Source organism: Ptychodera flava, chromosome 14 (genome assembly GCF_041260155.1).
Source record: "Ptychodera flava strain L36383 chromosome 14, AS_Pfla_20210202, whole genome shotgun sequence".
NCBI classification, from domain to species: domain Eukaryota; kingdom Metazoa; phylum Hemichordata; class Enteropneusta; family Ptychoderidae; genus Ptychodera; species Ptychodera flava.
Genome location: NC_091941.1, coordinates 32,822,665 through 32,837,684, shown reverse-complemented (window position 1 = coordinate 32,837,684; position 15,020 = coordinate 32,822,665). Strand labels below are relative to the sequence as shown.

The 15,020-nt window shown below is 37.4% G+C and overlaps 1 protein-coding gene across 2 annotated transcripts in view; it reads right to left on the bottom strand.

Moving 5' to 3' along the window:
* LOC139150218 (uncharacterized) overlaps nucleotides 1-12,648 on the bottom strand; it is a 34,300-nt gene extending 21,652 nt beyond the window's left edge. The window contains exons 1-3 of one of the 2 annotated variants that reach the window (XM_070722445.1): nucleotides 12,253-12,648; nucleotides 10,207-10,423; nucleotides 7,583-7,925 (exon numbers count right to left, since the gene is read on the bottom strand). In XM_070722445.1, coding sequence (XP_070578546.1) covers nucleotides 7,583-7,925; nucleotides 10,207-10,372 — 509 coding nt within the window. In that variant the 5' untranslated portion in view covers nucleotides 10,373-10,423; nucleotides 12,253-12,648. Of the gene's footprint in view, nucleotides 1-7,582; nucleotides 7,926-10,206; nucleotides 10,424-11,677; nucleotides 12,019-12,252 lie in introns of those variants that run through there. The other variant, XM_070722444.1, reaches the window with a different exon arrangement.
* Between the last annotated feature and the right edge of the window lie 2,372 nt (nucleotides 12,649-15,020).

Genomic DNA, 15,020 nt, shown 5'->3' with positions numbered 1-15,020 from the left:
TTGAAACTGTTAAACGTATGTTCACTAATCAACAAACCAGTCATGTTTTGGGTGGTGATTTAAATATCAATACAGCTAGGATTTCCGTTTAAAGTCATCTGAAATTTCACTCTCTGGAATACCGCGGCCCACATATTTTTATACAAAAACTGATATAGGGCAAATGCTCGTCTGCCTGTCAATGATGTTAGATGAGGCGTTTAAATCTGATTATTTGATCTGTAGTAATTAATACCCCGTCACTCACACAGTAGCCTGCCTCAATCAATACTTGTGTTTAAATCATCTTTGTTTGATTATTTTTCATTGGCTAGATAAATTGAATTTTGGCTGTATCCATCATCATCGGAGTGACAACTGCTTCTCTCACAAGGCGGTACATGGCAGGGAATGATAGTCAGTGAGGCATGTTAGAGACTGCTAATAAGGTGTGGATATTACTCCTTGTGGATCATTGTAATCCGCATTCCATTTCCTTTTGGACTCAAAAGTAGGGATTTTGGTGTTGATGGCTATCTGCATCTGCTTCCTGTGTGCCATTGACACTTTAACCTTGAGGAAATTTAAAATATGTCTGAGTTCATTCAACTTTTGGGAACATTCACAATGGCCATATGTGACAACCACAACAACTCCAGTCAATTGAAATAGCTTGCTAATCATTGCATAACCCATACATGTGACACACTTGAACATATCATAATGTATTATTTAATATTGTGTGAATATGCACACCATCTCATCGAACTGGAAACATATCCAGTTTCCAAAAATCCGATTGAATAATACAGTTATGGGACAAATTATGAAAAAGCTTTAGTCTTGGGCCAGCACAACTGATTTTAAGTTTCTTCAACACCTTAAATGGCAATATACACAATGCAAGGCATGAATGTAAAAAAACTTCCTAAAAAATTTCCGCCTTGGCCTTGATTGGACGGAAAATGAGACCAAAAAAGTACCTCCTTTGAGAAAATTACAACCACAGAGAATGTGTGGAAATGTGATCCCTGGGGAGAAAGTGGCGTAATCTGACATTAATCATTTCCACTTTCACATGCCTAGCTTTGGGGAACTGAAACAAATCAAAATATTCACACTGTCAATTGGCTGAATGCACAGTCATTCGATACGCGTAATTGTCATATTTAGTCAATATCAATCGTCATTGGGTGATGAAAGTATCAATTAATGATTCTCTGAATTTCCTTATTTTTATCATGGAAAGTAGAAATGAAAGGGTTGCAATAAGTCACATGATGGTTGTCTAGGTTGTTTCTGAGTCTGCAGGAAACATACTTCCAGGACATTGGTTAGTCTAGCTTTTGGGCAAACCACATCCCTCTGTGCAAGTCGGTCAATCTTTGAACCCAAACACACCTTCCTGGCAGGAAAAAAGAAAAAATGCAACTCCTTGTCTTGGAATTTTCCTACTATCATTCTAACAGATGATAGCATAATATAAATAAATTTCTTGACAAAGGCCATGAACTTGTACCAAATAATAGAATCACATACAATTGATGAGTGATACCCTAAGAACAGTGATAGTAACCTGCACATGTAGAATGGAAACATTCTCTCACCTACATCCCCAAGAAGTTCATTATTTCTTTTAGATATAGATTATTAACCCTTTTCCTGCCAAGTCCATATTTCACCACCAGGACAAGATGATTAAAATTAATGAAACACAACGTATTCCATATGATTTATTTTAACATAATACTGTACATTTGAAGGCTGTTGAAAACAGTATCCATATGATGTATTTTAACATAATACTGTACATTTGATGGCTGTTGAAAACAGTATCCATATGATGTATTTTAACATAATACTGTACATTTGAAGGCTGTTGAAAACATAATACTGTAAACTTAATTTTTTTTGGACAAAAGATGCTATAACATACCAAGCCAAGCGGGTGAAAATACGTCATGTTTTGGCTCAATACCGCTTTTTACTGACTTGGCTGATGGGGAAGTAATACAGTTATTACTGTCTGGCAGGAAAAAGGTTAATATCCTTTTTCCCTACAGATTGAAATGTATTTTCCTTCTTACCCTACAGATTACTTGCCCAAATTACCAATACATGGAGATGTTGATAACTTGTTTGTTAGTATTGTGTTTCCACAAGGCAAGTGTACTTTACTCAAATGATGTCAATGAAATACTCCCCATGGTCCTTGTTTACTGCAGCTTTACCTTGGCCATAGTGCATGTCTTGTTACCAACTACTTATCTGATTTTTTCCATTAGACAAATAACAGGATCAAGATACACTGAGTTGTTTCCAAATTTTCTGATATATGAGATGCAGAGAGTTTGAAAACACATTTGCGGAAAACACTCAATTTGTGAAGTTGGGGTCCTGCACTCTATGTCATCTCATGAACCCCTTTCCATGTTGTAATAGAGTCACACATGACACAGTACCATCAAATTTTGGTCTCTTGCAGCAGCCTTGCCAACAAGAGGAGCATCACAACTTCATTACACTTAAATTGCATGCAGTTCATATCTAGGCACTGGTTATACTCTTAGTGTTGCACTCTGGCAATCACATTGTGCTGGGCTCAGTTACATGTACAACTCCCAACCAAGACAACAGAAGCACATATCAATGTTGGAGCTATTCAAACTTCTCAACTGTTACCAAGTACGTGTTTACTCTCTGTTTTGTCCATTGTTTCCCATTACCACCCCTAGATAATCCTAAATAACTTTACGTAGTACCATTAATCAATCATAACAGCCCCATGGAAACTCTAAGGGTTGGTATTTATTGTTAAGAAGTTCGATGCAGGATGCCGCGGTTCTGGGGAACCATCGGAGATGGTAAAGTACAAATCACAGCCAAGATCCGTGTTTTGCACATTCATGACAAATTGAATTTTGTTAACTTTTCCAGTGTCATTGCGTTGAAATCTCTGTAACACAATGCAATCACTCATCACTTTTCAGCAGATTGCATCTTGGGATGTTTTCCGGACTTTTAAAATATTAGAATTCAGCTATGAGCAAGGGTTTGCTTGGGCTAATCTTCAATGTTTTACTATCGACTACATATGAAAAATTGATAATACAATTTTTTTCTCTTTTGCACTTTCTTTAAACTTATCTTGCTTTTTTTTACAGTCTCTGTTCTTTCTGTCCACTGTATGAGCGCCATTAAAGTTCACAAGTTAAAAATTGCAGCCATTTTGAATTCAAATGTTGGTTATAGATAGAGGTAATTTAATTTGCCTCTGCAATCCAAACTTTTGCATTACAGTAACCTCCTCACTCAAAATCTTCATAATTCTGAAGAGAACAGTTTAACACTTTTCCTCCCAAGTTAATATTTCACCATCTGGTCAAAAAATATGTCCCATTTGGTGCATTTTAACAAAACAATGAACATTTGAAGGCCGCTGAAATCACATCTGATACTGTAAACACGATTTTTATGGACTAAAGCTGTTGGAACATACCAAGCCAAGTGGGTGAAAATATGTCAAGTTTTGGCTCAATACCACTTTTCTCTGAGTTGGCTGATGGGGAAGTGATACTGTCTGGCAGGAAAAGGGTTAAAGTTTCTTTTGGAAGAGGATTAGCAAAAGTTTAAATTTTCATTTTTGAAACACACATGTTACCTTGATGGATCGGAAGTCATTTAAAATTTTACACGTTGTTCATGTTTACATTTGGCTCTGTCCTTCACATTGATGCTATGTTGCAACTCAACACACTAGGAGGTACATATCTGCACACAAGACTGAAAATAACACCACTATTGCATAAAGTGACAATCTCTTGCTTCTAAGTTTGGAGAATTAAATTTTTTTTAGTAGCAGACAAGTCATCCTTGATAACTGGTGAAAGACCTTGTCATTCATCAGACAACACAGTGTAAAACCTGATCACAGTCCCCATCTGATCCAAGCCTTTGTTGTAAGAGTAAAAACATTATGCACATGCCAACATTGACAGATTTGCGACTGAAAAAAGCCATAAAAGCTAGAAATAGGAGCTACCTCAACGAAGTAAACACCCTTCTCAGATGCAAAGTCCACCGTATGATGTCAGGATTAAAATACACAATGCTAAAGCAAAGTGGAACTTTACAAAACAAGACAAGCAAGTTCTTTCACAAGCAGAAGAGTGGAATCAACAAAAGCACGGACATCCTAACTTTCCATGAACTATGCCTCGATCCTTACACAAGGACTTTTCACATGTCCTGACGCTAACCTCAAAATAAAGCAGAGTATCGAAAGTTGTCACAGAGGTGTCCTACAGTAGGTGGCAGAAAAACCTTCCATATCAACAGCACCATTACAGCCATTATACTGAGCCAATCACGCTTCAGTGAAAGTGATCGGTATATGTTACCGCCGCTCTCATCTGAATTCTCAACAGGAAACATATAACCAGGCGGAACATGGCTAGAATGCCCTTCAAACTGCACTGAGACGCTACATAAAAGTGATAATAATTTTAACGAGTGAGAAATTGCACTCATGCGAATATGTCAATTGGATTTTTTGAACATAATGGGAATTCAACTATTTGACTAGAGAGAACATTTCCTCAGATTTTGTACAATCAACAGTAAAATATCAAATTGAAATAAAAAGGTTATATGGGGAAGGGTTTTAAAGATTTTAAAAAAATATTCAAGCCTGGCTTTCAGAAGAGTTTTTCATGAAGGAAAAGGATGGGAAGGCAGTATAAAATAACCCGCAGTTTCCATTTTTCTTTGTTCACTGACTCACATGATCAATTAAGTAACTGATGGAGTACGTACACTCTTGCAGGATTTGCTCCAAGGCATGTGTTACAATCTTACATACAGGCAGACAAACAACATGTAAATATACCATGGAATACGTAATGCAGCGAAAACAGATGTCCCAAGTCGTCAAAGGCTAAGAAGTATACTGGGCACTGGGCCAGCTCAATAGTTTTTGTGATGTGTTTCCAAACCTATACTGTTGTTGACAAACATTTTTGATAGTATTTGTTCATCAATAACTCCTAAAAAGCTATATTTGACAATAAAGCGAAGCAGGAAGGATCCTTGTAACAGCCACAGGAATATTTAAAGACCACAGACCATAATCAGAATGTAATGTGTTCCCCTTCAGCAGTAAAACTGTCTAACCAGACAAAAGACTGTCACTGTCACGTCGTGTTATTTGCAGATAGAGTTGAAGCCAGCCAAAAGCAACAAATCAACAACCTACTTTACATAGAATAGAAATCAGGCTGCATTACATTCACTGTCTGTCTGTGCCATTGAACAAGTCAATACTGATTCACCAACTCCTAAACAAGTACATGAACTCAAGCTAAAACCAAAACCCTTTCTTCAGTACAAGATATATGAGATTTCAATTTGACCTTAGTACATGTACCTGTCGTAAAAGCTTTATGCCAGAACAATGGGTCCCTTGTCAAGTTGTACCTGTATCAAATTTATACACCTTGTTGCCTTCTGAGAATGGAAATTACACCTCTGAATAAAACACAGCCATCTATACGTTATATTCATTCTTTTTTTCATTCAAAATGTCTTTATCAGCGTAGAATCAGCTGGCTATCAAAATCAAAACAAATCACTTTCAAGGACAGAGTATAGTCACTTTAGGCAAAATCACAGTCCTGTAACGTTAACACTTAACAACAAATTTAGAAAATTCAGTGATTGATACCTCTCTGACTGCTTCACATTGTTATGCTGATAGCATGTCCTTGTAAAACTTCCATGGTGCACGAGGTATTCAAGGACAAACCGGAAGAAAACATCGTTGCATTTTCAACCGTTACCCAGTGCTCCAACCTTGGCCCTGACACAAATGACGTACTCTAGAAAACCTCCTCTTCTGTCCTGACTCTTATGACGCATATTTTGAGATTTTATGATATTTTTTTTCATCCCTACCTGTCGGTTAAAATCAACTTCTCAATTTTGTCTCTGTGTATTATAAGCTATTACCTGAAGCCTTCCTCGTGCACACTAAATTTGTGCGTCGCACCCAACTGTGTATGGTAGGTCTGGTTTTATGAAAACGAAGGTGAAAGGGTGACCTCTCTTTAGCTTTACAGCATGTCTTTTAATAAAAACCACAGTTGGACATAATGCAAAAAACCTTTCCCAAATAGGAACTGAAGAATTTACATAATGTATACATCACTATAAAGTTATGTGAAAACCATTTTAACAAAGCCTGATAAGCCCAGAAACAAGTCTAGAGTGTATACAGATCAGGACAGAGATAATAACAGCCCCTTAACTTTTTTTTGTGTTCTGGCATTGGTATATCCTATCATAATAATTTTCTTTGCCCCCAAGTCTGCTTATATGACTCAAAATGAAAATATATACTCTGCACAGCCATGATTTGAAGACATCTGTCACATACAAAGATGGTCTAAGATCATTTAAGCGCCGCTGTTTATTCAACATTTCAGGTAGTTATCATGCGGACATCCTGCTCAAACAAGTTTGTGACCCTGACAAAACATATTTACATTGATATCAGCTTTCATTAATCATGAAATCAGAAATAACTACTCCGATTTTTTACCTGCCGTTTGTATAGATATGAAATTTATTAACTTTAAGGACGATTTCAATTTTGCATCCTTATCTTTAAGAGAATTGCACTATTTGGAACAACAACTGGTGAAATCACAACTTTTTGTTTTTGAAATGTATCTTCCGAAAGAATTCCTTCAATTCATGCAAAAGACAAATCTGTAACTTGATCAACAAAGGCTGACAAGAAACACTTTCCTTGGCCATCAGTCTGAACAACAAATCCCACTCCAGACATGTATCATAATTAATAACATTTTCAAAGTTCCTTCACAGCACTATATTATTGTTATATACTACTTACAAAGAGTTCACTATGGCACTCCTTCTATTGTTAGTCAATACAAATTCTGTGATTTATGGGAGTAACAAGCCCTGGGCTGCTTTCGCTGTGTTTTATGACCAACTCTAAGGTAACACGTAATTTCTGGACAATGGAAATGTCGTGACTCGGCTTGGTACGACTTGCTCTTTTCAATTTTTTAGGTGTGCCTTCATTTTCTTTTTCTCTCTCTCCTTTGCCCTTTCCACATGGCTGGAAAAGCACATTGATTTGTTTCATCAGAGATGTTATGTATCAGTTGTGCCGATGTCAGGGAATGTTCAAAAAGTGAACCGTCACACGATACCTCAGGCGCAAACTTCAAAGAGATATTGAGCAAAGACAAATCTGAGTACCCTAACCTGCATTGGTAAGTATGGAGAACTAACAACCAAAATAAAGAGAGAGCTAAATGACTCACACCAACTCAATGTCCTGTTTAGATTTTAAAAACTTTTCATCAAAGACTTTCACAGAATATTTCACTTCCAAATCATGAAAAGCTTAACCATGTAGTATGTTTGCATTTCTGAAGTCTTATGAACTCTGACAACCTGCATGACAGGGGAAAGGAACGTATGAATGCCATACGTCAATATCGCCTCTCATCTGGCTGCCTGCACATTTGCAAAATTCATATTCCATGAACGCCACACCGGTGTGCTAACTCACCTGGGACCTCTTTCAGAAGACGAACTCTTGATGATTCCGTCGGTGGAAGTTGATGAAAATGTGGAGTCAAGTCTCACAAACTTAGGATCAGCTGGTTGTGAACTGTACAATTTGGGTTCCTCTTCATCGATACCATGATACTGTACATACTCTATTCCCGGTGGGGGAGGAGGGAAATTGTGCGGAAGTTCCTCATAAGGATTGTCCTTGTCTTTCATGTAATCCGGTGACTGCGGAATTGTCTCTAGTGGCATTCCTTGCGACTGAAAATGTGGATTGTAGGTTGGATTTGATGTGGGATTCCTTGGAGGAGTCTCAGGAGGATATGGAGCCATTGTAGATTCTGGAAAAGGAGTAAAAACATTTATAAAACCAAATTACACAGATGTTGATGTTTCGCTGTGTTCTTTACTACCCCAGAGAAAAACAGAGAGTAAGCTTTTGATGAAATAGCACATGGATATTAACTGATCTGACAGCCAAGTTTCCAAGAATATGGGTTTTTCTGATATCCTATGTACTGTAGCAATTGAAAGTTTTCACATCTGTCATGTCAAAGCAATTTTCCGTGGATGACAGAGAGTACACTCTGACAGGACCAACTGCTGGCTTCTTTCCTTTGAGGGTAAGAATGGCTGAAACTCTGACATCATGGAATTTTCCTGATAAGTCTTCAAGGAACGGAGGCGGGAAATTAAAGTTGCAATACCAGCCCCAAAATTGGTATGTAGGTCCTGCCATAGGGCCATTACTTGCAATAGCTGCGTTGGGGGTAGTTTGAACTGGAAGTTGAGATCTAGTTTCATGATCAGGAGGTGTGGTCTGTGATTTTCATATCCCTGGGCTTCTACTCTGTGAATTATATCCATGCCTCAGAGTGTTGCTGATACATCATACTACAAAGTTCTTTCCATGGCCAGTGTCCTTGGCAATTTTCCATGATCCTATAATTGTAATATTATCACAGAGTCCAGGCACCCAGGACAGCCATTAATTCCATCACTCACACCACATTACACCACAAATTTGGCAGAATTCCGACAAACTTTTTGCTGCTCCTCTAAGAAGACATGAACTGTTATTACAGACCTTAAAATACCACATCATCAATTTGGAAACAATGTGTTGTTTTGAAACTAGTGCTTCTTCTAAAAGTGTAACTGGCCAACGAAATTCGTTTTTGAATTCATGTGATATTGAAGCATACCAATTCTGTACGCCACTTGTCCTAAATGAACTGTCTCTATAAACAGGTTTTGCAAAGTAAGAGAGGCAGCAGTTTAAGTTCCACATTCAGCTTCTCTGTTGTTACAAGTAATGAAAAGAACTCATCAACAACAACAGTAAGAGAACGTTTATCATTTGCCATGGAGTACTGTCAAAAACTACTGGTGAACTTCCGATGAATTTAGAGAAATAGGCATTACAGCAGCTCATCATATGCATATATCCTAATTCAGAAACCAATCACCAGGAGTGACTCTTCCTAAGATATATATATGAAAAGTATCTTTTTAAATATTATATAATCTTTTGAAATTCACAAACAAATGAAAAATCATTCTTTTAGAGATTAGCATTATTGGGCTGAAACTGGACAAAAGTTTTTAGATCAATTGTTAGCTGTGGAGGACTACTTCCTGTTTTATTGACAATAGTGCTGTATATCAAATTACTTTGAAAGACCATTGTTGTCAAAAGAGATGAAACATTGCCCTGTCTTCATGGACAACAAAAACAGTTCAACTTTCCCTCAGGCAATCAATTGGCAACATCACAGTTGGGCTGATGATGCTGCATATCAGCAGGCACAATTTTCTGGTATTCCTAATATATGCTGACCTATTAGAAATTATATCTACTGAATTATCATCAGCTCTCAAAGTAGTTTTTTTTCCATCTTATGAGAAGTGAGTCAGCTTGTACCGACCAGAATACAAGAAAACAAAATCTGATTTGTCTTCTAGTCAGACTAGGGCTGACACAGTCTGGCCAACTTTGTCTGGGTTGACGTCATTAATAAATGACATTTGGAGAACAGTTCTTGTCTGTTGTAATTTTATTTGCACAGCAGCTCTGTGTTCTTTCACGCACAGTGTATTTAGTTTCTCCCTCTCAGAATGCTTTTTTCCTGTCCTATTATGTTGAAGCCAGGTACGTATGCCTAATTTGTTTACTTCACGGTACTTTTTAAAACTGAGCAATCATCATTTTGAAAATGGTTTATCAGTTCAGGTCACAATTTATGAGGGCAATAAATAGCATAAATTTCTTGTTTTAACTGTTAAAAATATTATAAATAATAATTTATGATCATTGTAATGAAACATGGAAATTTATATGAGATGATGTGTACTTTACAGTTTACTTTGCAAACATTAACAGGTATGAACACTGTATCATGCATTTATATCAAACATAACATGATATATATGTACATAGAAAGGAAAGAACACACATAGGAATGAAACGAAAAAATGACAGAACTTTGTGTGGATAATAAAGATGTCCATACTATCAACAGACATGAATGTGACGGCCTAAAGAAGTTATCAATACAGGAAAGGGCAACATCATGTGAACTACCTGAACTGACCTAAGATACACAACTCCAACAAACTCACCTTGACTGGTAGGGATAGACCCATTTGTCAAACCTTGAGCGGCCATGTTTGCTGATCTGTGAGATGATATCTCTGCTAAAGGAATATGACTGTTTTTGTGTTTATCTGGAGAGTCAGAGGTAGGCACATTGGCATAAGAGCGTCCAGCCATCATTAGTCTGAACATTGGGAAACTCTTTCAAGTCCCTGACAGCAGTACAAAAACACCGACAAAGTCCTGAAAAAACAAAGATATGAAAATATTAGGATAGGATCAGGTGTTCTTCTATAAAATGTCACAACTTTGGTCTTATTGGGGGCAAATACAAGGGTTTTACGAAGGATCAGCACTGGAAAGTTTATTTTTACATATGTATTCAAATGGTTTCCATTATGTAGTAGGAGGTATCCAAAACATTTCAGCTATGTTCAACTTGAATAGACAAGGCAAGTAGCTTTTCTATTGTTCTTTTTGAAGCATTAACAAAAGATTACTGTCATGCCAAAAAACCCCAAGGCAAAACAACTGTTACTGTTTTGGGTCAAGATCCAAGTTTCCATACAGGAAAAGAACAGATTTGAAAATAATTTGTTAGTTCATACATCATGAGGGAAAGAGAAGGGCCGGGTCACAAATCCTGCAACTATATAAATATCCTCTCCATGTAAAGTTTATTCAATTGTACCTAAAAAGAAACACGTAGACAATTTAAATCACAAATGTAAATAGTATAAACATGGTCCTGCCAAAAAGGTGGGGTCTTGATATGGGGCACAGCAGAAAACCATAAACTTTTAAGTTTCTAGTAGTATAAACTGCTAAAATCATTGGTAACTGCAACAACGAGCATGTTGGGAGATGTGACATATGAACTTCCCATGCTGTTAAATGTTATGATACTGGTCCCGTAAGTTGACACCATGGAGCTTAAACAGTACAAGCAACTACAGCAACTCCACGTTGGCCGTGGCACCATATCAAGCTTGAAGAAGAAAATCAAGAAATCTTACTCTACACACAGATTAATTTATGCAAATGAAAATTACAGTTAATACAAGATTAGTTCAACCATAGACCCTCGAGAAAAACTTTTTCTCAAGGGTCTATGGTTCAACTCACTACACTATAATCCATGCTTTTTAAACTTTAACGTATGTAAAGTCTTGGTTGTATCAGTTGTAACTTGTATGTTAGTGGAGGCCTGGTTAGTGTAAGTAAGACTACGATTTTGCCAAAATTCTACATACAAACATTACCATAGCAGAGGCCCAGCATGTTCCGTATTCATAAGCCGCAACAACCTATGCCAGAAAATTTGACAAATCATGAGCGACTTTCTCGAGACATTCTAAATGGCGCAGAGCTAAACATATGTGATGTATGAGCTAGGTTGCGCAAATCGTTGACAGCGACTTTCAGATCCGATTAGAAAGGCGTTCGTAGTTTGACAAGTCAGGAAAAGTAAAAACTAGAATGAGTATTGCCACTTACATGATTACGAGTTTTACACTGAAATGTTTACAAACAAATGAAGGGAGCCGGGAGGAAGTCCGATGTGCTGTAAAACAATTTGTAGGAAACTTCGCTGGTAGCAGTTCGCAGTGTCAGTCCTTCGTGAGACTCCTTGGAGAATAGAGAGGGCTTCAAACAATCGATACACAAAACCCTCGGCGAAGCTGCCTATTGGCCCCTATCGAGGTCACAGATACGAATTTTACGATATATGTTCTGCATACGACAAATAGCTAGCGAAAGGAGGCTCAGCTCTCTCCACGCGGAAAAATTTGGAAACGTGCCAAATCTTGTTACCAGAGAGCACGCCTTTGGTCTTCCAATGCGTACACAAAAACAAACTGGTAGTTCAGTTTAACCTCTATTTCCAGACAGACGATATTAAACGACTGTCCACATGACAGAGTACTTGAACGACGTCGGAACAGAAGGGTGTGTTACGTGATAAGGAATGCAAGTCTCGCTCTCGGCGTGTTCCCTGTGATCACGGCACAACACAGACGCATGACTGAACGTGTTTTCAAAATATTTTTACTCTTACACATGTCACTTACCTTCTTGGACGGCTTTTCTTGTCTTGGTGGACAGAAACGTTAAAATGATGATATCCAGTGAAAAGATTCTCACCGGCTAGCTCTGATCCGGCGACAAAGATCGAATCCTGAAAATGAGACAGTGAGAGAGAGAAAGCCTCCGGCTGGCGAGCTGTTTCATCCGTCTAGAATCACTCATCGAATGAGTCAGTCTGTTTTGGAAAATTTCAGATAAACATTAGCCGATTTCTCATCAGTTTTGCCATGATTACGTTGCCTTCATGCGAATAATTAAAGTCAGGGTCACGTGCCTTTTTAGAGACACAATAATTAATGTAAAACAGAAATATGTGATGCGCTGAAACGTGATGCGTCCACGTACGTCGGGCGACTCGCGAGTGAAAGTTGTGAACGAGAGTCATACATATTCAGTAGCTCTGTGTTTGTCAATAGACACGATGGAAACAAGCCGTAATGACGCGCGGGATCTGATTTCCCGCCAAAACAGTGAGTGGGCGTTGCCTCATACGTATGATCTAGCAAGGCGACCAGATGGCGGCCGGTATCTCAAACATCCGGCATCCCGTGCACAACTTTCGTGTACAACCGCAAGTGTCTTCCATGAAAAGAAGAAGACGCACACATTTGTTTTACTTGTCAAACGAGTTCATTCATGAGCTCGTGATGGACTCTCAGAAAAAAAATAATCCGCCATTTTCAGCGCCGATGCGGGTGGCGGCTTGGTTTACGTCTATTTGAAGCAGCCGGTGTTTACGGACAGGTATTACGGCAATTCTGCATCATATCCGCAAAGTACCTGACGTAAATCCAACCCACGCTGTATCTAAAAATGAAAGCCTTTATTTTAAAAAGTGCAAAAGGGAATACAGATGCATACACGCAATTTGACTAAAATCATGTCAAATATTCAAATGTATATCGAAGTGCTGATTGTTTTATTTTTAATTCTTACTAGTGTCATTTTTGCCTTGTTCATATACTCCTGACAAAGTGTCATGAAAATTAGTTTGTAAGCATTTTCCAAGTAAGTTTTTTAGAAAGTGTCAGATGATGGAAGAGGTCAGGGTACATGGAGCTACTATTTACCATCTGTGGAGGTGGCTACCTCACATCTCCCACATCAACTTTGCAATGAAGCTTAGGACTATACTACTGCCAAACATTTGTAAAATAGTACCTTTCTTCCCATTCTCAACAGTGCACACATCCTTTGTTCCTTTTGATAGTATTGGTCGTAACACAAAATAGTTGCAATGGATCGGTTTATTGGCCCGCTCACCGTCTTTTTGTCAAAGAAATGCTTCACAAACTCTGCTATCTGAATAGAAAGTACTCAAGTATTGGTGGAATGAGTCAGAAGTCTGCTAATTTTTTTTAATAATAGTTACTAGTAACAATCAAGGAAGTCAGCTTTCCTTTACAATTAAACATCAAGCAGTCAATATTCAAAGTAACCCAGACCTTTTTGATGACATCTTTTTATAGTAGACCTCCTCATGGTATCCTTTACAGCAATTATATGTTAATTGAGCAAAAAAGCTCACCCAGCAAGACAGTATACCATGAGATTTTGACCAGTTCACAACATATATGCACTCCCTATCGCTCGTCTATATATAAAGTGAACTGGTCAAAATCGAGTGGTATACCGTCACTGGGTGTGATTTATTGCTATTATAACAGTATATTGAAACTCTGGCATGGAACGTCAAAAATGGATTTTTGCTCAAGCTGAGAACTCGTGCCTATGCCAGCCATGGTATATCGCCAATATACCACGGTTCTTTTCGCGTCTCAAATCAGATCGCTGTATTTGCACCATCAATATACTGGTATGATATAATCTTGAATAACAAATGATAAAATTTACAAAAAAGTATACACAAAAAAACGAGTCATTTTCCTTCCATTGTGTTTATTGATATGCAGATCCAAGGAAGGCAGTGATCAATACAAGAGATCTAGAAAATTTTTTTTAAAAATACCACCAATGAAATCCAAAGCACACTTTTATAATAATCTCTTGAAAAATGTTTTCTACTTCAAATATAATCACAATATCTAAAATATCTGATATATACAAATTTTGTAAATGTTATCTGAATAGATTGTGATTTTGAAAAACTCTACATAAACATCAAAAGTGGCATTCAATCAAATTGTCAGTCTGAAATTCTTACATACTTTTACGTTTAGACACTAATGTGCTTGAAGAAAAAATAATTCTTGCTTCCATGAAGACTGATTCAAATTCATTTTTTGAATGCAAAATTCTTTATAGCTAAACCATCAAAACAAATCACAATCTTACAACAGTACAAATCACATTTATTTGTTTATCTTTACAAAGCAGATTTATCGCTGCCATTTTCCACATTTTAATTATGGTTTCACTTTTGACTAAAAGGTGCTTGTTGTGGTGGCTTGACAGGCACACATTTTCAGAACAAAAGTGAATTTATTGTACACTGTTTTAGTTACATTCTAGATGAAACATTTCCATTTTGATATTTTTGTTTTCACATCTTTGTATATAAACTCTCTACAATTGAGAAAAGTCCTCATCTGAAGATTAACAACGACAATGCCATGGTTGATGCTGAAGTTGGCAGGTTTTTCAGGGTGGACCATGAGAAATACACATCCTGGCTTACTTAGACTTTGAAGCCAAACACATCGATCTAAAGTATTTTATGCAGCTTTTTTTGGGCATTTCTGTGAAAACATTATCTATTTTATATACTTGAAAAAATATTCTCAAAATAATA